Source organism: Caretta caretta, chromosome 10, assembly GCF_965140235.1.
Source record: "Caretta caretta isolate rCarCar2 chromosome 10, rCarCar1.hap1, whole genome shotgun sequence".
Taxonomy (NCBI): Eukaryota; Metazoa; Chordata; order Testudines; family Cheloniidae; genus Caretta; species Caretta caretta.
The window spans coordinates 58,274,559-58,300,825 of NC_134215.1; the positions used below are offsets into that span (position 1 = coordinate 58,274,559).

The following is a 26,267-nucleotide window of genomic DNA, read 5'->3' on the forward strand; positions in this document are numbered from 1 at the left end:
TTGGAAAAAAAGTGTTAAGTATTTACTTTTTAAGAAGTACAAATTGTATCAAAGGGCGAGTCCAGCTCATTTCACTGATGTACAGTCTTGTAATAATTAGAACAGTCAAACATTCCAAGAGTTATCAGTAATATTACAATATTTTAACGTCTCTGGACATACACACAGACACTTTTGCTATAACAAAAATCAAATTGCTTCTAATATAACTAGTTTTCAGACACATAGCCACTAATTAATTTCTGACAGGGTCTCAATGGTTATTTTTGCCTGCAGTCTCAATGGCCAACTCTTAAGTATGCCAGAAAGGAAAATCTGGTGCTGTAAATTAAGTACATCAAATATAATATCTATCTGATAACTTTGCAGCTATTAGTGTGCAGACTGTCCACAAAGTGCTGAAACTGATGTAGTTTAAAATAAATAGGATAGTAATTTTACTGGTTCATTATATCTATCTACTTACATTGCTCACAAAGAGGTCATAGTTTTTTAAGCAGAATGTGTTACCTAGCATTTGCAAATACAAAACTAGGTTTTCCTATAGCACTCTTTTCCTATAGTAAATAAAATTCCTATATAATTCTTTTGTAATTTTTGTCCCTTTTTAAACCTATCAAGATTTAAGTTAATTAAAAAGCATGCTGTTGAAGTGTTTACACCAAAAATGTGACCTACCTTTAAACATTTGAACCTAAAGGACCTTGCAGACTATATTATATAAATATCTATTTAATTTGCAAACTAAAAACATGTTTGATGTAAAACATCTAAACGTGATTTTGAGCCCCTTCTAATTGCTCTGTACTAGTAGTTAAATATTATTCCTTGAATAAGGAGAACAATTGATGCTTGGGCCCAAAAGTAGTAGGAATAGAAAATCAAGTTCAATTAGAAACACAAGGGAAAGGTAATGGTTGCCAAAATGTAAAGAAATTTGGTAGGACAAGAACTGTATTTTCAAACTTCTCTGGCAGTATTAGAAACAAATTTAGTAGTATAAAATGGTCATTTTGATTTACAATCAGATCATTTTTTTTAACTAAATGCATAATATAAAATCAAACCAATTTGCAGTTTAATAATGGAAGCAGGTTGGAGTTTAGTTTTATCTTTTAAACCAGATGGAAGGAAATCTTAATACTTGTTCACATTTTTAAACCTCTCCCTTACTCAACACGGTGAGAATGGGCTAGAGACTATAGACTATGGCTAGAATTTTCAAAGAATATTAATGGTATTTTAGTGCCCAGCTCCCTTAGGCTCATTTGAAAATCCAGTTTAAGATTGTAGTTAAATCAAAATTGTATATACCGAGTCTTGCTTTTCTTCTTCCAATCTTCATGACTATAAAATTCTTGATTACTACGGGGACTATATAATACTGATATACATGTTAACAATTAGCTGTGCAACCTTTGACTGAATTGCGAGACTGACTCCAATGTACAATAAACTGCCAGACTCCTTGCTCATTTCCAGTCTAATGTCACACAACGTTTTAAAGATGGCATTAAGAATTGGACTTCTATATTTAGTGGATTGTGGTATTTATTGTTCAGTAGAAAAAGAAAAAAAAAACCTAATGATAAAATCCACCAAACGGTTAGAAAACTTTACTTCAAGTTCCAGGAACCAGTGGACACTTAGCTCTGCACCACTAGCCTCTGCTGGTCACGAAATGGGAATGATCGTGAAGAGCACACAAGAGTATATTTCTGAGGACTTGTTGACACTGCCACTTAAGTTGATGTAAGTTACACCGCTCAGTAGTGTGAAAATGCCACCCCCTGGAGTGATGTAAGTTGCATCAACTTAAAGCGCTGTCTACACCGTGCTATATCGGCGGGAGACACGCTCCTGCCAACGTATCTTCCATCTCTTGTTGCGGTGCAGTAATTACATTGACAGGAGAGTGCTCAACTGTCGACACAGATGCAGCTGTAGTGAAGACAAGCCCTGAGGCTTCAAGTTTGTATAGTATATAAATTCTATTCCTCCATGTATTCCGTAAATGTTTTCAGTGGATTTACACAATCTCCATTGAGTTGGAAGCATTATTGTGGACTGGTTTCAGAGTAACAGCCATGTTAGTCTGTATTCGCAAAAAGAAAAGGAGTACTTGGGGTGCCACAAGTACTCCTTTTCTTTTTACTGTGGACTGTTATTGATACAGCAGTTTGTTACAGTTCTGAAAGCTAATATCAACTCAAGTAATTGAGCAGAATACTTGTCTGCAAAGTATTTGGTCAAAAAAAAGATGTAAATATTCATGCTGCTATATTCTGCACAAATGTATTACAATAGAAGAAAACAATCAAATGTCAATATTTGTCAAACCTTTTGTGTTTTTATCTACTTTTCATTCAAATGTGAAATGTTTTCCTCAATGTCAGTGGCCCTTTTCTATGCATTCTTTTGAATTTCAGAAGAACAATGCTGCAGGTAGTACTTTATATAGTACATTTCATCCAAGTGTCTAAATGTTCTTTGTACATAATTATGCCTCAACACAGCTGAACGTACAAACATTTCACAGATAAATAATGAGTTGCTAAATGATTATACATCAATTTTTGTGCACTATTCTTTTTCCTCTAACTATTTCAATTCTAATCAGTATTACCCCCTTGTGATGGATTAGTGTAAGTCTGCATCTATCTGTATCAAGCTGCAACCTTCATTCTGTTTTGTGAAGACCACTTTGATTGTAGAACTATTTTGGCTATGTAGTCTTCATATTGAGCTAACACACACATCAAGAGAAATTCTTGCCTCTCGTAGAGGGCTAGCAATGGGAGGGAGTCATTAAATCCTGATGACCTTCCATTCAATTGGAAGCTCCCTTGACAAAGAGCTGGCTACCACTCAGAGAGCCCAGCTCTTCCAAGCAGGCTGACAACCAAGCAGTGGATCACCTGATGGGGGTCTGAGGCTCATCAAGATACAGAAAGAGAAGGGCTGCTCAGAGTAGCTCTCTCTCACCAACCAGAAAAGGAAGAGAAGACTGTACTGGAAGAATGAAGTTCAGGAAAGGGGAGCTGCAAGTCTGAATAGACACTGAGTCCCAAAGAACACTCAAGAGTGGTGAGGAAATGGAGGCAGGGAAGGGTGTACATGTGGCTTATTTTACATGGATTTGTCTCTCTTGTGCTATCGCAAGTAATGAGTGATTGGTTTAGAAATCCCTCTGCAAAGTGTCTGATTTTATTCAGTTATCACATGTCCCAGAAGGGGTTAACCATAAACCAGCGTGGAAGACGAGGGTAGGTGTGCCAAAGCTACTGGGACGTCTTAGGAGGCCGACTTTGAGAACAGGTGCCATACAGCATCTACGGGCTGGGGAACAAACCTGGAGGCCAAAGAGAGACTGCCGTTGAGTCTACCCAGGCCCACAGGAGTTGAAAAGCATTCATATGCAGTGTGTGGATCCAAACAGAGCAGTTTAGTGAGTGTCCAGCTGGGGGAGTTTGACCAGGACTATGACACACTCAATATTCCAAAACAGAAATTTATAAATAAAAGTATAAAATATAACCCTGAGCATAATCAATACTACTGTCTGAAACGAGTGCAGTTTTGATAATCAAATTATTACAAGAATACCACAGTATCACAACTTATTACATACATGGAAATATAAGTAAACTATATAGATTTCATTATAAATATGGTAGCTCCATATTTATTTGGGTAGAGCTGAACAGAGGTATAATAGCTATGTTTAGGAAAAAGACTTGGCATTGAGAAACAGCAAGGCACAAGGGGTGTTTTTCCATTAGAGAAGGAAAATGCATGTGTATGTGTAAAGCCAGCTTTTGGGCTTTAGAGCGTGGTTGAAATATAAGAGATCTTGAGATGTAATCTGCAACTGTGGAGGTGGAAGATGGGAGAATTATTTCCATATCAGACCTAAAAGAAAGGAGCTGGAAACTTAACTTATTTATTAACATCACACTTAATTTGGAAATTTACATTCAACCAATGTAGATTTCTGAGAAATGAGCTGTTCTATTACTGAATATGGGTAGAGGGATGAACCACTGTATCAAGAACAAATAAACTGAGGTGCCAAAGTAATGCCCTCTTTCACAGTCTCCCTATCTCCAACTTCATTATGGTGGTTTAAAAATCAAGAGGGAATAAAATAGGCAAATAATAGGTTAGGTGACCATATAAAGAATTGTAAATCTTTGATTGTAAACTCTTCAGGGAGGGGACTGTGTCTTCCTGTGTGTTTGGACAGTAGAAGTTGTTATAATCAAATAATAAATCTGGTATAGGTAAGAGGAAAGATTTGTGAATGAAGTCAAACACCTGAATTCATGATAGACGGGATGAATTTGAGTCAAAATGGGAAATTTTAGTTAAAGGTACTTTTCTTACCAATTACCAAAATAAGAATTTGATACAGTAGAAGACAAAGTGAGGAAATACCAAAACAAAGAAGAATACATAGTTGGGTATCCTCTGCATAGAAATAGCCATAGCTTGAACCAAAAAAGGTAGTAGCCAGAGGAAAGAAGTATAAGTAGAACACGGTCCCATTATAGACATGGGCAAGTGGAATGGAAAAAAATATTGGAGAGGTTATTGAAAAGATTATAGGAACAATCTTTGTTTGCTAAAGAATATAGGGTAAGTCAGAAGGGAAATTTTGCTGGAATTCCATAAGTACATTTTAAACACTTGCAAAAAGTCAGTTATATTCTGTTTACCTCTAAGATGCTGGACACCTTTTTTCTCTGTGTATCTTACAAGAAAGGTGAATAAAAATATAGGTGAATAAAAATATATACCCTGATCTTCTACATTTAATAATATCCCCGTTGACTTAAGACTCTATTTGTCAATGTCTTAAGGACGTCAGCCCTGATAAAGACTGGAAAGTATAAACATCAATTGTTTCTAAAGCTAGATCCAGAGAATGAAATAAAATATTTAAACCAACTGTAATAATGAATAGATACTAGTTTGTTTTTAACATGAGGAAAGGAAAAGCACATACAACATTGTAAAAAGCATTTATCTGCTGTTACCCATGCTATTCTTGTTCTGTAATCCAAAAAGATTTCAGCTATGAGTACTGTCAATCTGACACCTTCCCAGATTACTAAATTTAAAAAAATTAAATGCTGCATTTTGAAATACTCTATGAAGCAAAATGGTCAGAGGTGTCCTTTAGAGAAAAATCTAGCCTCTGTCTTAGGTACATTTTCCATATAGGGTGTTATTTTTCAAGAGCATCTAAAGGAGCTAGGCACCCAAATCTTACTGACTTTTAATGGGAGTTGGTTGCTTAATCCTTAGATGCTCTTGAGAAATCCCACCCATTTTCTATAATAAGGGACAAAGGATAAGATCATTATTTTTTCCTATAGCTATTTTTACATCTTCCCTCTTTTCCCCTGAATTTGGAAAGGAAAAATATTAAAGAGGTGCATGCCAGTGGTACCATAATGATGTTTGTTGTAACATTTTCACACCTTCCAGTTTTTCCATAAGGTTATAATTCAGTGTTTTAAAGTATCACAGCTGATAAGCCTAGTATCCATGGTCTCTGCTCAGTAATATTTCTAAAATTGTTTTTAATGTTTTTAGCAAATATTATGCTTATGAGTAAAGGTTAACGTATGCCCTATAATTAAATGCGTCTCTAAGTCCCTAATGTGTATTTAGGGATTTTTATTTTAAAAGAAAATTAATATGCTAAAGTTACTCATATCTGAAAAGTGGCCAGTGTAGAATAAAACTAGGTTATATGCATCAGCAGTTCAGCTTTGTCACCTCCACAGATCCGCGCTCTGGACCACACAAGGAAGTCTAGAAGCAGCTGTTCAAAGAAAATGTTAAATTAACTCATGACCAGCCACACACTTAGTCTAATGAGGTACGAATTAGAACTCAGTTTCAATATCTCCTATAGCAGAGTTCTCAGAAAGCACAAAGAGAGCTCAATGATTGAGGCACAGCATTGGGATTCATATTTAATGAAATAAAAGAAAACTTTTAAAATAGCTGTAATTCACAATTTTCAGTCACTTTTAGATACTGTCCGGCATTTCTTTTATTGACAGTTCCAGACATGTCCTTGCTATACCAGTGAACAAGATAGAAGACTTGAACAGAAACATTTAATACTAATCAGTTCTTTCACACAAAAAAATCTTTAAAAGGTAGTCACTGTTAAAAAAAAATAAAAAAGCAAAACTAAAACTGTGTGCTGAGCACATTTGAAAATCTCATCTGAATGTCCTAACTCTGTGAAGTCAGTTAGAGGTTTATCACGGACTTCAGTGGGAACAGTTAGGTCAATACAAGTTTGAAAATCCCACTGTCGGATTTTATGCTAAAAGAAATCTGTTTGAAACAACCACAAGAGTACTTCATATAATTTAACAAATTCTTTTGGGAGAATCTTAGTTTTATTCTTCTACAGTACCACAGAAGGATGGTTAAGTCTCCCATAGTTATTAATTTCATGATACCTGTGCTTAATCAGGCTGAAAGCTAGAACTGTCAAAGTTGTAGCTGAGCTAAAATTCAATTATGTCACTATTAGGGCAATGATAAAAGTTACAGGCCCATGAAAGATCTAATTTCAAAGAAAAAAAATTGTAGCAAGTTTTACCAGCTTGGAGACTTTTTTCTTGTTACTACAAAGACTTAAGCATAGCATTTAGGGGTGGAGAAACTGTTTGTTTTTACACATTTCACTTTCTTTTGGCCCAGGGAAAGACTACATTAGCCAGGACTACAGCGTAACACTGTTTCCTATACAGACGTAGGAACCATGGAATTGGGCAAAATTCTGATAATGGTTACTCACTCCATTTAGGAAGATGTAAACTCTATCAACAAAAAATTTTGGATGAAAAGAAAGGTATAAATCAATCCATACAGCAAAAAGTCACCAGAAAGTATTTTGTAAGCTGCCAATTTTAAAACATATGAGGGTCCTATTCAGAGTTTCGAAAATGCCACTAGAATATTCCCTCATGGGATTCCAGACCGGACAACTGACACTTCCCACAAAACAACTCTTTTACATGCCCTCAAAATATTGCTTCTTGTACAAATGACAACCATGCAGTTATATTTCTCAGTTAGAAATACAGAATCATCCAAGACAGATTAATTCTATATGCACAAGTAAGCCTACAAAATAGGAAAGTGATAGCTGTAAAACAGCAATGAACTTCCAAACTGCAGCAAGCTCTCCAGAGGCAATTTTTCAGATAAAGACAACTTAAATTAATGACAACAAAATTAATCATTGAGATTGACATTTCAACAGAACTGCTGAGAGGCCCGACAGAATGGGTCCCTTTCTTGGCCCAGGAGCAGTACAAGAGGGGATGAAGGGACAAAAGCTGCCCTAAAAGAGACAGTTGGTGTAATGCCAATAATCAGTTCCCTTCCTGCCAAGTGGGCATGTCAGGCATTGTTTGGGGGAGGAGGGGACCTGGCCAGCACACACTGTGCTCCAGATATCTTAGAGGGAGAGAATTGTTCCTGGAGAACATTCCAGCTGCATAAGTAAGAGTAACCTTCTAGATGGGGCCCGGACAACCAACCAGGAACCACACATACCACCCCCTTCAGATCATGAGCTTGAAATTACTATTATGTTGTTGTATGTTCCAAATACACAGGGTAAGAAGGGAATTCTGCAAATTTCTACTTTAAAACATATCTGTTTTCTCTTATTGGTGGTTCAGAGCCTATCAAGATTCTTATACTGATGCCTATCACCATAGAGGACCTTCTACCATAAATCATAACTGGCTATGTAGTCTAGACTGATGCTACAAGCCTTTCTTGTTGCAAACAACTTATTCTCATAGCTGGCCTGGAGTAAGACACTATCTCAGGACAATCAAACTAATGCTTGATTTGATTCTTTTACCCCGATATACAATCTGTGGAAGACATCACACTGATCAGATCACCTAGGAACATGCAGGCTGCCTGCTGTTTAAGGTTACACTTTCTCAAGTTTTTAAAAGTTGAATACTCTAAAACAAATAAAACCATTAGAAAACTACACAAAATTGGATACATCACGGACCATATCTTTTACAAATTGGTCTGACATCACCAGCAGGAAACTGAACTGAGCAAAGGGCTGACTGCACTTTTCATATATGTAGGATCAGAAGAAAAAAGGTAGGTTTTAAATTAGAGGAGTATTGAATACGCTTTTTACTTTTGTGTTTGGGCTGAATAACATCAAATGATTTTGAATTGCCTTGTATTAAGTAAGGGAGTCATTTTTCAGTAACTTTGTACATACAAATCTGAATACCCAAAAGCAATCCCGTACAATGTTGCAACCATTATGGTACAAGCTTAAGAAGCCAAAATAGTTTGACAAATATCAAACAAGGTGTGGAAGTGTGGGTTCCTGATCCCGGGGTATGTCTATACTAGAAAGGTAAGTAGAGCTATATTAGGATTAATGAGGATTATATTTAGCAGTGAAATGGGTTCCATGTAACTCCCAATATATTTCCCTAGAGAGCTCTCTATCCATCTTTGTATATCAGGAGGAGATACCCACAGAGTACATCTTGGTACAAAAAACCCCCACACAAGTATCTTAACGGGTAGAATAGAGTAAAAATAACCAAACATTCAAATTATTTAAAAAATAAGCCTAGTTCTGTAGAAAGCTGCAAGAGTAATAGCACTGCAGAACAGATTACAGTACCGGAGTTAGGAGTATAAATCTTCCTATTGTGCTCCACAAATATTCCCCAATATTGATTTAAAGGGATGCCCATTACAGGTGAGAGTAGTTCAGTCTCAATGACTATTCAATCTTTGGATTCTTTAGATGCTCAACAGATGACAACTGTTATGGGAGTTTTGGTGATGTAGACATCAGTCCTGTAGGAAATTAATTAAGACCACCAAACTCATTTCATATTGGGTACTAGCTTATATAGTTATGATTTTGGTCACTACCAAGTTGGGCTAGATGCACACCAATGTCCTAGAAGTAAAAGAGTAAAAGCCTCAATATTACGAAAAACCTTAGCCATCCAGACCCTTAAAGAAAGAGCAAATTGACAAGAATTATTGTGAATAATATGAATATCAAGCCACAATATTTCTGAAACTGGTAACTCCTTTATTGAAGGAGAAACTGAATTATCTGGAAAGTCTGAGATTTTTACAACAAACATTGACATTTAATTTGTTTTCTTCCACTGGAATTGAATATACCAATATTGCCGTAAGTATATCAAATTATGTTTCAGGGGTGTCAGTAAGACATGAAGTAGGAATATTAAACAGAGTTTTCTGATACTAGCAAGTACATTGAATTATTTTTAGTGATTTACTTTATTTTACGAAAAGATGTACTTGATAGTAGCAACAACAATCTAAGTTAATTTGTTTTAAAAGTGAATGTACAATGCCAGTATTGTCATTGGAAATAATAAGGTAACAGAAGCTTAACTTGACATTTATTTTTCAAGAGTATTAAATGTAAATATGAGTTTGGAAATATTTCATCAGTAACAGACTGCTTTTTAAAAAATATATGGTTAAAAGTTTTTGTACCTCCAATACAATACAATGTCAATATTTTCAGTTCTATGTAAAGCAAACCATCACATTTGTGTTCCTCATTTATATTCGTATAATTTTGTCTGAAGAAATGGATTTTTGTGTCTGAAAGAGAGATCCCCTTCAATCATTCATCATCATTTCAGTATTACAAAAAGGAAATTGTAAGAAAGTGGACAGAAGGAAAAAAGCTGAGGAAGAAACTAAGAGTGATCTAGACTGACTCTTCAGTTATCATGAGAACTATTCCTACTTTATCAGCCTGCTTGTTTATTTAAATATGTAATAGGTTTGTGCAATGACTGGTTCCAATTATGGAGGCTATTCCACTTGAACAATTTTATAGCATTGCTTTAACACTGGACTCAAATTCAGAAATCAAGAGGGTTTTTTAAATTTTGAGTTCCACGGACATCCCCCAAGCCACACTTCAAAATATATGAATGTCATACTCCAGTTGGCTGCTTTAAACTGTTCTATACTCACGTATATTAGTGCACTTACCAAGCCTTTGAATGTGAATCGGAACTTTTTTTCCAGCAGAAGCAGCTGTTTTCAAAAGTGTCTACAAGTTGCTAAATAAAAACTTTATCAAAAGGATCAGCGACAAGGTAGTTGTTATTGACTTTCCCTGTTGAAATGAAAGAGGATTTGTAGTACCCTCATAATAAAATTCAACAAGTATTTTGTTCCTGTAACCTATAAATACTACAAGATGTAACATGTTTACTTGGTTCCCATAAATTAGAAAATCTGGTTATTTCTATAGAAGTTTTCCATAACTCTAAACTAATGATTTAAAAAACAAAGTGATACTACATCTGAGTGCCTTTCCAAACAATTTGAGAGACTAGCTTAACCTTTCTCTCACCCTACAAAAGTGTGCTTTTTACTGATACATGATTTTTAAAAGTATTTGTACACAGTATACTAGCTTAAATATACAAATGGACATGTTAAAGTCATGTTACGGTTCAAGGTACTTCTGGATGAAGGCAGATATTAAATTAGTTATTTTAATTCTGCATTCCTACGCAGGACAAGCATTATTAGAGACTTCAGTTTCCTACCACCATTCACGTGTTGCATGGAGAGATCAATAAATAACAACTTCTCTGGTCCAGTTTACCTATAATGGAAGATACTAAACAAAGAAAAAAAAACTATTAAATTATTTGTGTCTGACCCTGATAAGATCTGAGTTGTGATACCCAGTTTTTAACTTCAAGAAAAGCAAAATAAATCTTTATCTTGCTTATCAATAGACACCCCATTTTTCCATGACACACAATTTTCAGTATGATATTTAACAAATAACTTATATATGAGACTAAGGTCATGGTGGTAGAACTAACCCAGTGGTAGAAATAACCCAGCACAAATATGGGTTAAAGAATGGCCTACCAGCTCTTGAACAAAAGGAATCTGGGTGCATTATGGAGACAGTTTGCCCAGAAACATATTGGGCTCTAAAACCATAAATGCCCAGTCTAAGTTATATTGTCAGACCATGAAAAGCAATATAGGATTCTGTTTTGCTGATGTAAAGATTTCAGGAAGAAATCTGACAAAATCAATTACCTCCTTTCTTTGTTTAGAGCAGAAGATGAAATAGCTTACTAACTGATATTATAAGTAACGCATGTCACTATGACACAAAACTTGCCATGATTTGTGTGTTTAGCTACAAGGTGCAGTATTTCTCATGACTGACTCAAAGCACAGCCGCATCCCATTGTAATGGAATTCCATCTCACACAGAGCGCACTGTATGACTTTGAAGAAAGTCTGTATGATTGTAACAAAGTAGTCACCCATCCTCTCCTTAAACGTGAATAAATCCATGGGGTAATCAGGCACAGGCGGCATGTAACAGGTTTGTCTTCATTTTATTCCTTGTTTTTGTTTGAGGACATGCACTTGACTCCAGGCAAAATCCATCCCCGGTTACAAAATAACACAACTATTCTTTTCTTTCTCTTTCTCCCTCTCTTTCTCTCGAGGTTCTTTTCGTTTGCGTTCACTACTTCCAGATTGTCTTCCACTTGCTGGAGAAGCAGCTCCTTGCATCTGCTGGAAGAAAGACTTGAAAAATCAAAACCAGCAAAGAGAAATATTATTCTAAATGCTAAAGGTAGTTCCTGAATCAACATTCCTGTCTAAAATTCATATGGCTGGGAACAGTAACTAATGGAAACTGAAACTTGCTCACTAACTTTAATATTCATTAATTATGCAAACTACAGCCATCAGGCACAGAGTGTTTCAGGGCATGGATACGCTTGCAGATGTAGAGCGCTTTGAGTTAAACCCGCCTTCGGAGAGTGCAGTAGGGAAAGCGCTGCAGTCTGTCCACACTGACAGCTGCGAGGGCACTGGCGTGGCCACGTTTGCGGCATTTGCAGCAGCATTGGGAGCGGTTCATTATGGGCAGCTATCCCACAGAACACCTCTTCCAATTCTGGCGCTGTGGCTTGTGGGAAGGAGGCAGGAGGTGCGGGGCATTCTGGGTCCTGTCCGAATGCTCTGTGATGCATCGGTTCGCATCCCAGCAATCCCTGTGCTTCCGTCCACATTTGGCACCATCTTTCAACATTTTTCGTACTGCGCGCTCTGTCTTCCCTTTCGGTCTGCGGGAATGGAGCCCGAACTGCTGAGGAGTATGCTGACGAGTCTTGCCAGCATGTCACGTTTGGCAGTCGAGTTATTCCTTATGATCCAAAGTGACAGTGCGGGCTCTGACGAGGATATCGACTCGAATAACGCTTATGACACGAGTTTGCTTGTGGCATTCACGGACATGCTCTCCACCGTGGAATGCCGCTTTTGGGGTCGGGAAACAAGCACTGAGTGGTGGGATCACATCGTCATGCAAGTCTGGGATGACGAGCAGCGGCTGCAGAACTTTCGGATGAGAAAAGCCACTTTCATGGAACTGTGAGGAGCTCGTCCCCACCCTGCGGTGCAAGGACATGAGATTGAGAGCTGCCCAGACGGTGGAGAAGCGTGTGGCTATTGCAATCTGGAAGCTGGCAACTCCAAACAGCTACCGATCGGTCGCTAACCAGTTTGGAGTGGGAAAGTCGACCGTTGGAATCGTGTTGATGCAAGTCTGCAGGACTATTAATCACATCCTGCTCAGAAGAACCGTGACTCTGGGTAACGTGCATGATATTGTGGATGGCTTTGCACAAATGGGTTTCCCTAACTGCAGAGGGGCGATAGAGGGGACGCATATTCCAATTCTGGCACCAGCCCACCTAGCCTCCGAGTACGTTAATCAGAAGGGGTATTTCTCTATGGATCTCCAGGCGCTTGTGGATCACCAGAGGCGTTTCATTGACATTAAAGCAGGCTGGCCCAGAAAGGTGCATGACGCATGCATCTTTCAGAACACCGGCCTGTTCAGAAAGCTGCAAGCTGGGACTTTTTTCCCAGACCAGAAGATCACCGTAGGGGAAGTCAAAATGCCCATTATGATCCTTGGAGACATTTAATGCTGTGGCTCATGAAACCCTACACAGGGAGCCTTGACAGCGGCAAGGAGTGGTTCAACAACAGGCAGAGCCGGTGCAGAATGACTCTGGAGTGTGCTTTTGGCTGCTTAAAGGGCCGCTGGCACTCTCTGTATGGGAAGCGGGACCTGGCTGATGACAGCATCGCCGTGGTTATATCTGCGTGCTGTACCCTCCATAATATTTGTGAGGGGAAGTGTGAACGATTCACTCAGGCATGGAACTCGGAGGTTCAACACCTGGAGGCTGAATTTGAACAGCCAGAGAGCAGGGCTCTTAGAGGGGCCCAGTGCAGGGCTGCAAGAATTAGGGATGCCTTGAGGGAGCAATTTGAGGCTGAAAGCTACCAGTAACGTCTGGTGCCCTGCACGGGAGTGAAGTGCAGTGGTTCCAGTGTTGTTAGGAATCTGTTTGCTACACTGACTTGCAGTGCCTGTTTCTTTCCTGGGCTAAGGTATCTTTTACTTTATGCAATAATAAAGTATGTTTTCAAAGCCAAAAAATCCATTTATTGAAAAGAAAGTTCATTTATTGAAAAGAAACACACCTGCTTGAGAAACAGAAAGGGCAAGGGGGTGGGGTGGGGAACGGTACAATCACAGATTTGCATATGTCCTGTTATCATACTCAGCCTTCCTGTCTGGAGTGCTGTGCAATGAGTGCTGCACTTCAGGATGGCTATACTGGGTTGTGATGGGGGTTGAGTGCAGTGGGTAAGGGTCGTAGTTTTCAAGGCTGGGTGGTGAAGCTACAGGTGTTGGAGGCAGCTGTGGTGGTAAGAACTTGGATTTTGGGGATAGTGGGTTGGATGTGACATGGGGGCACAAGGGAAAAAGTTTTGGGACAAGGGCTGCGGGGGGGCGGGGGCAGTAGTGCTCTGCCTGCATGGCTACGAGTGCCTGGATAGAGTCCGCTTGGCGCTCCATTATGCTTATCAACCAATCCGTGCTTTGCTGCTGGAGCAATGTGCTTTTGTGTCGGCGCTCCTCATTCTGCTGGCAGATCCTCCTTTCACTGTCCCGCCACTCCTGCACTTTTTAATTTTCATTACTTGAATGCTGCATTACTTCATGCAACAGGTCTTCCTTGCTTCTATGTGGCCTCTTTCTGATTCTTTGGAGTCTTTCGGCCGGTGATAAAACAGATGGCTGAGATCTCAAGGTTGCATCTGTAAGGCAAAATGCAACACTTAACAGAGGCAGCATTGTTCACACCAGACAGAGCAATGATTCCCCCGTACTTAAGGGCAAGCACAGTCTACACAATAGCATAATTTGCCCATCCCAAAGCGAGCGCACATAACGCACGGGAGCCCCAAAATGGTGAGTAAGCACAGGGTCAAGCGTGACTGATTGTTTCACGGCTGTACTGTCCTCTGGGTTTCTGTGCCTTGGGGAGAGCCAACAGCAGCAGGGGGCCTCTATACTGAACACTGTCCCCACATTTTCCACAGGAGTTCGTCCTGGAAGATATCCTGCTGCTGAGGGTGACCCGGGAAGGAAGGGAGGGTCTTCTACTGCAATGTGGCTTCTGCCCTGGCCCCTATGCAGCTTGCCTGTGTGCAGCAATGGTCCCCCTGCCCCACATGGCACAGTGGTACAGACAAGTTAGCCTTACTGGGACAAGGACCACAGTGGCTCTCCCGAGAAACCTGCACAAGCGTATTGCCCAAGTTCTGGATGAGACCTTTGAAGAGATCACTGAGGCCGATTACCGTGATGTGACAGAGCACATCAACGCCTGATTCTGCATCTAGGCATGCATTCAGCCCTAACCCTCCTCACCCCAAGAGCCCGCACTGAATAACTTTCTTCCCAAAATAAAAGCCGCTTACCGGGAACCTCCTCTGGTGTTTGTCCTTCCCGAAGCACCGGCCGCTGCGACTGGCTACCTTCCTCCTCACTTGAGAACAGCTCCTGGCTGCATGCATCTAGAGATTCTGGGGTGTCTTCCTCTGCCTCAGCACCCTCGCTCCCACTTTGCTCCTCCTCCTCCTGCCTTGTTGAACTGGGCTCCGAAGCGTCCATGGCGGTACTCAGAGTGGAGGTGGGGTCGCCCCCAAGTACTGTGTCTAGCTCTTTGTAGAAACGGCAGGTCGCAGGGGCAGCACCGGAGCGGCTGTTTGCCTCACGGGCTTTGTGGTAGGCATTCCGCAGCTCCTTCACTTTTATCCTGCACTGCAGCGCGTCCCCATCATGGCCCCTTTCCATCATGTCCCTTGATATCTGCCCGAAGGTATCATAATTCCTATGGCTGGAGCACAGCTGGGACTAGACAGCTTCCTCCTCCCAAACACTGAGGTCCAGCGCCTCGCCATTGCTCCATATGGGGGATCGCCTGGCATGTGGAGGCATGGTCACCTGGAAAGACTCACTGAGAACACGCCACGCCTGGCTGAGCAAACAGGAAGGGGATTTTCAAAATTCCCAGAGAATTTAAAGGGCGGGTCTGACCGTTGGTCACCTGAGGGCAGGGCAGTAGAGTTCAAAGTGATGACCAGAGTGGCTAGAACAGGAATTGTGGGACACTTCTGGAGGCCGATCAGAGCGCACTAACAGACCAGGGTGTCCACACTGGCGCCGCAGCGCTCCAGCGGGGGCACACCAAACGTTATTCCACTCGTGAGGTGGAATACCAGGAGCACTCTAGCTGCGGAGTCAGAGTGCTCTACGTGCATTGCCAGAGTGGACGGGTGGTGAGCTAGTGAGCCCGGGGCTCCTTTAATGCACTCTAACTCACAAGTGTAGCCAAGTCCTCAGTTTGAGGTCTGTTAAAACTAACATGCAAAATTAATTATTTTTAGCGAGAAAGACAGATTCCCACAGCCCAAATGAAATACAATCAAAGTCCCATCTGTCTTATACAGCACAACAGACCTAAATAATGTGTAGTATTGAGCCCCAAGCACTCTTCCTATTATGCGACCCTGTTCCAGATCAGTTCAATCAGTGCCATATCATTTGTATAATTTATTTTGCTATTAAATTTAATTTAGTTTATAATATCCCCCCCCGAGTTTCACTGTGCTGTAGATTTTTCAGTTTTCTTTTTTCAAATCAAAGACAAACTACATTTTCGAAGCTGCAGACTGAAAATGCTGTGTTTTGACTACTAATTATGGAAAATCTGGGACTTTTGGCAACAAGGAAGCCATAGGAGATCATTTTAGTTTTTGATAATCAAGAGTCAGTGAATGCTTTTGGTACTTGAAGCCCTAAGGAGCCAACTATGGGAAGGGACAGAGATGACTTTACATTTGGGAGAGCAGGTACATGGATTTCTTCTTCCCCATCCCAGCAACTCTATTGCAGCTGGCTAATCCCTTCACATCTTGACCAAATAACTGTAGCTGCATCCAACAGTGAGAGATAAACACAGTAATTTGATGTTTCTGCTAAAACGATGAGCAGCGTAACAGTGTTATTTATATTGTCATAATTGTGCTTCAGTGTTAACATCTTGTTTAGATTAATGGGTGCAGTTCACACTTCTGAGTTATTGTTCCTGTCTGTCTGAAGACTCAGTCAGACTTCACTGTGATAGTTTACTTTCAATTTTTGAATATTTTTCGCAACTAAAAATGTGCTTTTTTTTTTTTTTTAAATGATCTCAGAATCAGGAAGGGCAATTAAAAAAATTCAGTTAGGTGACAATTTACATAGATGAATATAAATCACATTAAACACGGTATCTTGAACATAATTATTTACCTTGACAAAACAACCTAAGAGGACCTGGACTGCAAATTCTATGGTCATCTACCGCTAATTTGATATTTTGACATAAAATTAAAAGGACAGAATAAAAGCAATTACCAAATCTCCTACAAACTAAAGTATTACATAACATAATGCAAGAGCACAAACTCCTATAATGTGGTTTGTGGGAAAGTAGCATAGTTGCATATTATTTAACAGATAACTTGAGGATATCTCCTCTGACAATTCAGTAATTACAGTGGACTAAATCCGCGGTTTTCAAAAAAAATTTCTGGCAACACAGTTGAAGGAAATTGTTGATGCCCATGATTCAACGGAGCTGGGGATGAGGGGTTTGGGAGGGGCTCGGAGCTGGGGCAGAGGGTAGAGGTGCAGGGGTGAGGCTGGGAATGAGGGGTTCAGTATGTGGGAGGGGGCTCTGGGCTGGGGCAGGAAGTTGGGGTGTAGGAGGGGGTCAGGGCTCTGGGATGGAGGTGTAGGCTCTGGGGTGGGGCCATGGATGAGGAATTTGGGGTGCAGGAAGGGGCTCCGGGTTTCGGGGGGCTCAGGGATGGGGCAGGGGATTGGGGTGCGGGTTTACCCTGGGCAGCTCCTTGTCAGTGGCGCAGTGGGGGTGGACCATGGACCGCGCTGTGCCCTGGAAGCGGCCAGCAACAAGTCCAGCTCCTAGGCGGAGGTACGCAAGTGGCTCTGTGCGACTCTTGCCCGCAGGCACTGCCCTCAGCTCCCACTGGCCGGGAACTGGCCAATGGGAGTGCGGAGCTGGCGCTCTGGGTGAGGTCAGCGCGTGGAGCCCCGTGGTCCCCGCACCTAGGAGCCAGGCCATTCTGGGGTGCAATGCGGTGTCAGAACAGGTCGGGACTAGCCTGTCTTAGCCAGGCAGCACTGTCGACGGGACTTTTAATGGCTCAGTCGACGGTGCTGACCAGAACCACCGCAACCCAGTGCCTTACATTCCGCAACCCAGTACTGGGTCACGACCCACAGTTTGAAAACCACTGGACTAAACTAACAGGATAAAGGCAGAGTTTTTTTGACGCCAAATGCCAAGACGTCTATTGCACAGGCTATGATCACTGAGTTAACAAGCAGCACCCTCAAAATGCTGGAAGATGCTCTCCCTCTCTGTGTGCTACTTTTTTTTTTTCCCCTGAATGAGAAGGCTTCAGTCAATTTTGAGTTTTCTGTCCTCTTTGTCAGTTCTGCAGTCTAATGAATAAATTTGAGACAAACTTTTTTCAGCTTTTATGATTCACCCATACACAGGGATAAGTTTTGCATTTGCTGCCTCACATTTGGATGACTGGGGAAATAACAAGGAAAATGTCTCATGAGGAATAAACAGATATGAATAAGAACTTACCGATTAAATGCAAGTTGGATAAATGGGGTTTTATGCAGCTTTTTAGTTGGTTTAGTTTCAGAAGTCAGATACAATTAGGTGTGTACAAAACAGTTATGCAAAACTGAAAACGGGATTATTTAGGGACAGTGAGACAAGCAGAACTGCATTCAGTGACATTTCTAGTCATGATGTAGGAGAGGAATAAGATGTTAAAAACTCATTTTGCTGTAGCTGCTAATAGCTGAATAATGAAAACCTAACTCTGCATGCTAATCAGTATACAAAAATTCAAAATCCAAAAGATATATGTTTCAGCTTTTCATAGGATTGTCTTATTAAAAAAATCCTGATCAGCTTTCTCTTCTTCATCCAAAGATGGCTGAAATGCTGCACGGTGCTACTTCTGTTTCAATGCAATTTCTGTAACTACAATTATAACTCTTATCAGCATCCCTATTTAATAGTCTTAGCAAAATCTTGGTGTAGATGCCAAGGCCATTAGCAACCTGGTTTAATTTACCATGACACTGACAGAAATTGATACGGAATTAGCATGCATATTCTAGCAGTAATAAGATTTTTCCTAAAGTTTGTTGTACAATCGTCATATTCACTCACTGTACAGAGTGTTAGTGGTATTAGTGTTACACGTCTAGAGCAAGTTCTATGAACATTGCTATGATAATGCTGCCTATAAAATCTGAGGTAAAGTAAGATGCTATGGAAGAAAATCAAACAGACAGTATCCTTTTCATACTGAATGAAACTTGTCATTGATGTAAAACACTCACAGTAGTAAGAATTTGTGTTTTAATGAAGTTACCAGAAACTAAATAAAGCTAATAACTGTACTCTATCCATGGAATATGCTCTTACCTGGGCCTGAGCAGCAGCTGCAGCTGCTTGTTCTTGTTCCTGATAGTACTGAGAAGCCCGCCTATCCTCCTCTTCCTGCAGCTTCTTTGCTAGCTCTAGATCACTGATTCCTTCTGGGATCTGCTCCCAATCGATATCTTGGCTCTGCTGCTCTTGTTGTAAAGACAATGCCATCAGATAGTCCTAAGAAGTAAACTCATTATTAGTAAACACTCCTCTGCTACCCTAATGATAAGCCAAAGTTGTAACAGGACTTCCATGAACCTCTAAAAATGAGAGCTCCAGGATTCAGTATTTATGCTTCCTGGATGGTTTTTTATGTTGAATGGCCACTTAAAAGTGCTGGTTAAAGCCTCCATACGAAGTCAGATCAAGGAAGGAATTGTGACAGGAGCACCTGTATACCTTCTCTGACTCTGTTCTGTACTGCAGTATATCTACAGCATAACTTTTTTTTAATATTTATCCATATGTAAACAAACATATATAAAAAAAACTTTGTTTACATATGGGCTTACTTTTTAAATTCCTAATATTATCACCTCCCTTTTTTATTAGTGTTCCATTAAACCACTATGAGCAAGCTATTCTCCACCAAAAATCTTCATCCTATCTTTGGGGGAAGGGGATTGCTCTGAAAATCTAGCAGAGGGATTATGACTTACAGACCATCATTACTCAGTGATGTTAATACTCACTTAAATTTTAAGCACGTAAGAGAATGAAGTTCCACACGGACAAAGTGCTAAAGTTATATGAACTAGTGATTTTACCCTTTCAGAAATATTCATGTTGCAATATATTATCATTCAAGAAGAGTACTTTAATTATCACAGTGCTTTGCAAAAGCACTTTAGACCAAGAGCAGAAGAGAGCAAAACTGCAGAAATCCCTCAGAAAAACTATGTGTGGGGGCATGGACAAGTGCAGTAACATCTCTTTCCCCTAACCTAACTACCATATACAGTACTCACATTTTTCTCCTCAGACAACCACATGGAAAGTCAGTTTAATGTGAAGCCAGAGAGGTGCAGAAGCAGGAATCAGCTGCTTTATGTGGCACATTTCCCCTTCCACTGCACACAGTAACATTAGTAAATGTCCCTTCAAGGAGCATTAGCTTACACGATGCGGTTGGTGACATAAGAAAAACAGAACCCAGGCACTACCAGTACTTGGGGAGAGGATGATAAGTCTCAGGGGACTGCAGATGGACAGATGATCTCCAGTGCAAAATCTGTGCTTTGACTCAGGGTTACTACTGGATGCACAGACCATCTGCTTATTGTGAATACTGCTTCTCCACCCCTTCCACATCTACACAAACTCCTTAAAGAAGGAAAGGTTATGACCTTCCCAAAAAGCACACACATATTTGGATAAGTGTCCCTCTGTCATTTAATTTTATATCAGAGGAGAGCAAAGATTTTGAATTTAAGTAAGAGAATATTTTGTCACTATTTAAATTAGCTACTTCTGATTGTTAGGCTACTGTACAATACTGTAACTTTTGCAAAGGAATTCTTCAAAAGCTGCACTTTAATAGTAATACTGGATCAAACAAAAATATTCCATTACTATGAAGATATGTCATCCAGAATTGTACTGTATTGCACCACCTAAGAATAACAGAATGTTTTGCAGCTATCAGTTATTATTGGTATTGAATTTAGTTTTCATTTTATCTGCCATGAGGGAGCTGTCATGGGAAAACACCTTTCAGCCAAATAAAATAGTAGTAGTAATAGCAAAATAAAATGGAATTTCTTCTTGATCAATAGAAGAAAGAGAGGTATTACAGTCTTCCAGTTCAGAGCTTTAAAACACGAGTACATTGAACACACTAGGGAACTTTTAGTATGTGGAAGCAGGTTCCACACAAATAATGCACAGCAGGATTGCGAGAGTTAGATTTTCACCCTAGCTCGTCAAGAACTAAGTGTACATACAGATATATAGCTAACTTTTCTACAGTTGTCCACAGCATCAAGGTGCCGTGGCAGCCATGGATTTCCAGCAAGTGAAGATGCCCCAGCCATCTCTCTTTCACTCAGAAATGCCCCTTGCACTGGGAGCTAGCCATAAAAGGCTACTATACCAGCTCTACGCTACTTGGGGATTCCCCTTACCCAAGGAGAATCTTAAGTGCCCATCACTGCTGGCTTTATGGCTGCTTTGAGCCATAAAAATCACAGTGGAGAATCCAACCCATTGAATTTTTGTGGTTGCCCTGAAGTGTTCAATTCCAACAAATGCCAGTACAGAGTCATCATTCCAAATTTGTTCTCAAGCGTATTTTCCCCACAATTGTAGCACTTCACCCTAGCAGAAAAATTGATATGCCAGCTTTTTAATGTTTAATTTTGATATACCATGGTTGTTGGTTTTTTGCATTATTTCAACAGCTCCAAACAAATTAAATCTGATAACATTAATTTCAGATAATCAGCTCAATTACAGACATCTGTTTGGGCTAGTCTCTGCTTATAACTGACTGTGCAGTACCACAGGTACTGCCCCTAAATTTTTCTCATGTTTCTAAATTTTCTAAATTTCACTCATGTATTTGCAGGGAATAAGATTAAGTCTTGATTTATATTATCAGAAAATTATCAAAACCTACACATGTATATTGGGACATGTTAATATGGGGGATTATCTCAGATTTTAACTGAAGTGCTTAAATTTATAAACGCATCTGCCTACACATATTTGAAGCTTTTTAAAATATGTAAAAATGCTTCTCAAATACACTTTAAGAACTCATTAATTGGTTTTGTCTACGTAGAATGTAAGTTCTTTGAGGCAGAAACTGTCTCTTGCTGTACGTTTCTACCCTGCCTACCACAATGGGTCCTCTTAGAAGAGGCCTCTAGAAGCTAATATAAGACAAACAAACTAGAATCTATGAATACTACTGTTTTTCCATTCTGCAGAATTGACATCAAAAGGCAAAGTTCAGTGAGGACAGTGAGATCTGAAATAATGTATATCAAAACACAATTATGTACTGTACTACTGTTCTCTAATTTATGAACCCTTACAGACAGGATAACCCATGCTTTTAAGGTAAATTACCAACAGCATGTAGAATTAAAATCCTTACAGACCAAATCTGAAGTTGGCTAGATATTGTAGCTTTCATAAACTAGCATAAGCTACTAAGTTTTTACTAATAGGATGACAGTAATTTATCAGTAACTGGAGTTCTTTGAGATGTGTTGACATTCCATTCATAGTGTACATGCACCTAGAGAGTTTGAGATTGGAGACTTTTTGGCTCACGCTATCCATATGGCGTGCATGCACCTTCCATTCCTTGTGATCTGCAGTGAGGGCATTTAAGGGCAATGTGCGTCAGCACTTCCCACTGCAGAATCCCCAAAGTCAACTCGAAGGCAGACGGAATGGAAGGATGGATATGGAGTGCATATGGTCAACACATCTCAAGAAACTCCATTTACTGTACATGGTAAGTAACTTGCCATTCTCCTTCAAGTGTTTGTCCATATACACTTTCCACTGATAGTGACTCCCAAGCAACAATGGGAGCTTAGAATGGTTAGTTAAACAATGACTGAAGAACTGCTTTACCAAATACAGCATCAGATCTAGAAGACTCAGTGAGGGTGTAGTGCTTTATGATGATGTGTATTGATGCCCAAATAGATGCTTTACAGATGACTGATATGGGAAAATTTTCACAGTGATGCCACAGATGTAGTTTGTACTCTAGTGCCCTGAAGCCAGAATGCCTGTTGCATAACAACCACCATCACCATGATCTGATCGTTGTTTCCACCATATCCAGTGAGCCTCGCTTACGTGTATTGGCCATTTGCTGGCCCTTGCTGACTAATGACAAATTCTTTGTAAGTCTCATTTGGCAGTTTATCTGTAAAGGCATGCAGTCTCTCGTGTATCAGAAGTCATAACTGGCTAATATGGCCTAGTAATTGGCCACATAGAACTGTAGAATTGCCAAAGGGTAGGCTTTCTGGGCAAATTTATCTAATCTCTTTGGTTAGTCCTCCTTTTGGTGTGGACTTGAGTTGTTTTGCTCTTTCCTTCATTACTGTGACTACAGAGGAAAGTGTCTGTAAAAGAATTCTGCATGCTTGAGAGGTACTTGCTATTTTCTATCTGCCCTAAGAGAGCAATGGGGTGCTGAAGTATGCATTTGCCACACAGTTTTGGTTGTGTCCATGATAGCTTTGTTGACAGGGAGGGCTATTTTTCCTGCCAAAGCAGCATGGGGTATGTCCACTAATTTATGAGTCTGCTTCTGGACCTCCTCAATAGGGATTTGAAGGACCTCAGATATCCTTTTTAATAAATATTGGAAGTCCTTGAAATTGTCCAATTATGAGGCCATTGGTGGTACACTACAACCTCATCAGGGGACAAAGAACAGGGCCACCGGAGCTGGCAGGCTTCCCTCTGGTTCCTGTTCTTCCATAACTTCCTGCTCTACCTGCGGTTGAAGCGGAACCAAGAAGTGGGTAGCCTCTGGGACTGATATTGTGGGTGAAACAATCTCCTGGCAGCGGTGCTGGTCCATCTGGCTAAAACTGGATTGAGCAGACCAGGGTTCCCAATAGGGCCACATGGGAATTGATTGGTATGAGCCTGATGGCCAGGAGATAGGGAACCACGGGTCAAGATTTTAAAGGTCCCAGTATTTTTCCCGTGAAGAGTGTTTGGACTCTATCAAATGTTGAGGTTTGAGGCAAGTAAAGATGCTACTGGTATGGATCTTCCTAACCCTTTGACTCTGAAGATAAGAAGAATGGAAAATGCTGATTAATGGGTGATGTTGACGTGGGTGGTGCTGTGGCTCCCAGTGCGTTAGGAACAGATAGTGCCACACCAGTTAGTAAAGTCGATGCTGACTGTAATGCTGAAGCCAACAATAAGGGAGATGAGGTAGTATCTTTTATTAGACCAATTTCCGTTTGTGGAAGAAACGAGCTTTCAAGCTTTACAGAGCTGAAGAAGAGCTCTGAAGCTCAAAAACTTGTCTCTTCCACCACCAGAAGTTGGTCCAATAAAAGATATTACCTCACCCACCATGTTGCTCTCATATCCTGGGACCAACATGGCTACAACAACACTACAAACAGTAAGGGAGATTGTAGGTCCTGTTGTATCTGGAGATCAACTGGTGCTTAGTACTTGTATGGTGCCTTCAGCAAAGGTGTTGTGGATTGGTGGTCTGGAACCAGGTTCTCTCAGCATATTTTACATTCTCCATTCTGGAACAGGAGAGGCCCCTGGTGTCTGGCCTAGGTCAGCTTGGCCCTGCTGCCAGGAGTATCAGTGCTGGGGCCATTTCACAATGCATCTATAGAGTATTAGGTAGATGGTACTAGGATTAAACAAGTTCTTTTGTGAATGCAGAGTTTTCTGTGCGGGGTGCTTTGGTGCCATCCAGTCGGAATCGGCATGAGACTGAGCTTTGGCAGGAATCATTTTGGGCCACGTCGTCTCAGCAGATGTTAGGTGCTGTGGGCAGGTTTTCCTCTTAGACAAAGCCTTGGTAGGTGTTCTGCCTCTCGGACTCCTGGAGCCTTGTGGGCTGTCTGAGGACACAGACCTCATGGCCTGGAAGTTGGGCAGTAATTGGGCTCTTGCAGGCTGTACTTTGGGGCTCTGAGTCATGAGGAAGACCTGAAAACCAGCCTTCCTGTCTTCCCTGGCCTTAGAACTAAAAGACTTATAAATTGCCCATTTGCTAGGAATGTACGATTCTTTCAGACAATCAAAGCACTTCTGAATGTTAATCTGAGACTGTGACAGTTCCCTCACAAGGGGCAGCATTTCAATCCAAGAGAACCAGATGATACCATGCTGTTGGTGATTAATCCCTAAAGAACTAACAATAACAACAGACAATCCGATAACTATATCTATTAATGGACTAAGCTATGACTATATAAACTGTGAAATCAGAGCTAGAACTATACTAGTAGAGAACGGCTGGCAGTCTCTCAGACAATCAGGGCTTCATTTCTAAGCTGAAAGGATGTGAGAAGAATTGAGTGGTGGCTGATTAGCTTCTCCCTTATATGCCCCCACTGCAGAGCAATGAGGATTGGCAGGGTGCACATGCACGTATGGATACTACTGGCCAAAAAGTCTCCAATCTTGAGCTCTTGAGGCATATGCACACTATGAGTGGAACGTGCATATGGACAAGCATCCGAAGAAGCAAAAATTCCATAGTATGATTTTTTTTTAAAATAATGTACATTAATTCCTTAACATGTCAAATCTGACTTCTGGTACCTGAACAAAACACGCTAAGAAATACCCATGTGAAGAGGCAACAGCAGAATCTTTGGAAAATGGGTTCATTTTTCCTAGAGAGCAATTTTCAAAAACAATCAGTGTCAGCCTTACTCTGATCCCATTGAAGTCAGTGGTAGAACTTCCATTGACTTCAATGGGACAACTTTGGAAAATCCCACCCTACAAAAGCTGGAGAAATGCAATAGATTTACCTGATCAATTTGATCCTGCTGCCCTCTATATACAGTTTCTGGGTCTGATGGAGGCCGAAGGTGGAATTCAGAGTCACAGAAATTTCCATCACCATCTACATTATGTAAACTTTCCCAGACAACTTTCTCTTCTGTAAGAAAACCCTGGTCTGTCACCAGCAGATAAAGCTGACCCTAAATGGAAGGATAATAAGGATAGAATCTATAAGAGGAATAAAAGTAGATCTTTACAGTCTGAAACATTTACTTATTATTCCTACTAACTGAACCTCCATGATTCAGTAAACCGAATGAGGATAATTTAGATTTATGCCCATGTTTCAGATTTAAAACTATTTGTATACTTCTGTTATCAGTACGGAATATTGAGATTTATATTAGTGCTCATTTCCAAGGCACACTGGCAACCTACAGCAATACAAAGAATCCATCACAGGAGAATAAAATCCTGCATATTAACTAAAGTTCCCATTCCCTATTACAATAAACATAAAACATAGTCTCACCAACTTGGGTTCTCAAACTACTTGATGGAACAGGTTCCAAGGTGTGGGCCCTTTGCTGGGAATACCTGGCTACTGGCAATGTAAATTCCAGGACAGAAAAAAAAAAAAACCCGAACAGATTTTAACTCCCATGGTAGGGCTTGGAGACAAGAGAGGATCTTCCAATAAGTGGGTCTCAGACCATTATTAGGTTATAGATGCTAATGCTTGAACTGCACCCAAAA

At 40.4% G+C, this 26,267-nt stretch overlaps 1 protein-coding gene across 3 annotated transcripts in view; it reads right to left on the reverse strand.

The window, feature by feature from the left end:
- MINDY2 (MINDY lysine 48 deubiquitinase 2) overlaps positions 1-26,267 on the reverse strand; it is a 109,514-nt gene continuing 83,247 nt past the window's right edge. Inside the window, exons 7-9 of one of the 3 annotated variants that reach the window (XM_048867543.2) lie at positions 25,538-25,711; positions 19,035-19,217; positions 1-11,649 (exon numbers count right to left, since the gene is read on the reverse strand). In XM_048867543.2, coding sequence (XP_048723500.2) covers positions 11,527-11,649; positions 19,035-19,217; positions 25,538-25,711 — 480 coding nt within the window. In that variant the 3' untranslated portion in view covers positions 1-11,526. Of the gene's footprint in view, positions 11,653-19,034; positions 19,218-25,537; positions 25,712-26,267 lie in introns of all 3 variants that reach the window. The other 2 variants (XM_048867542.2, XM_075133050.1) reach the window with 2 other exon arrangements.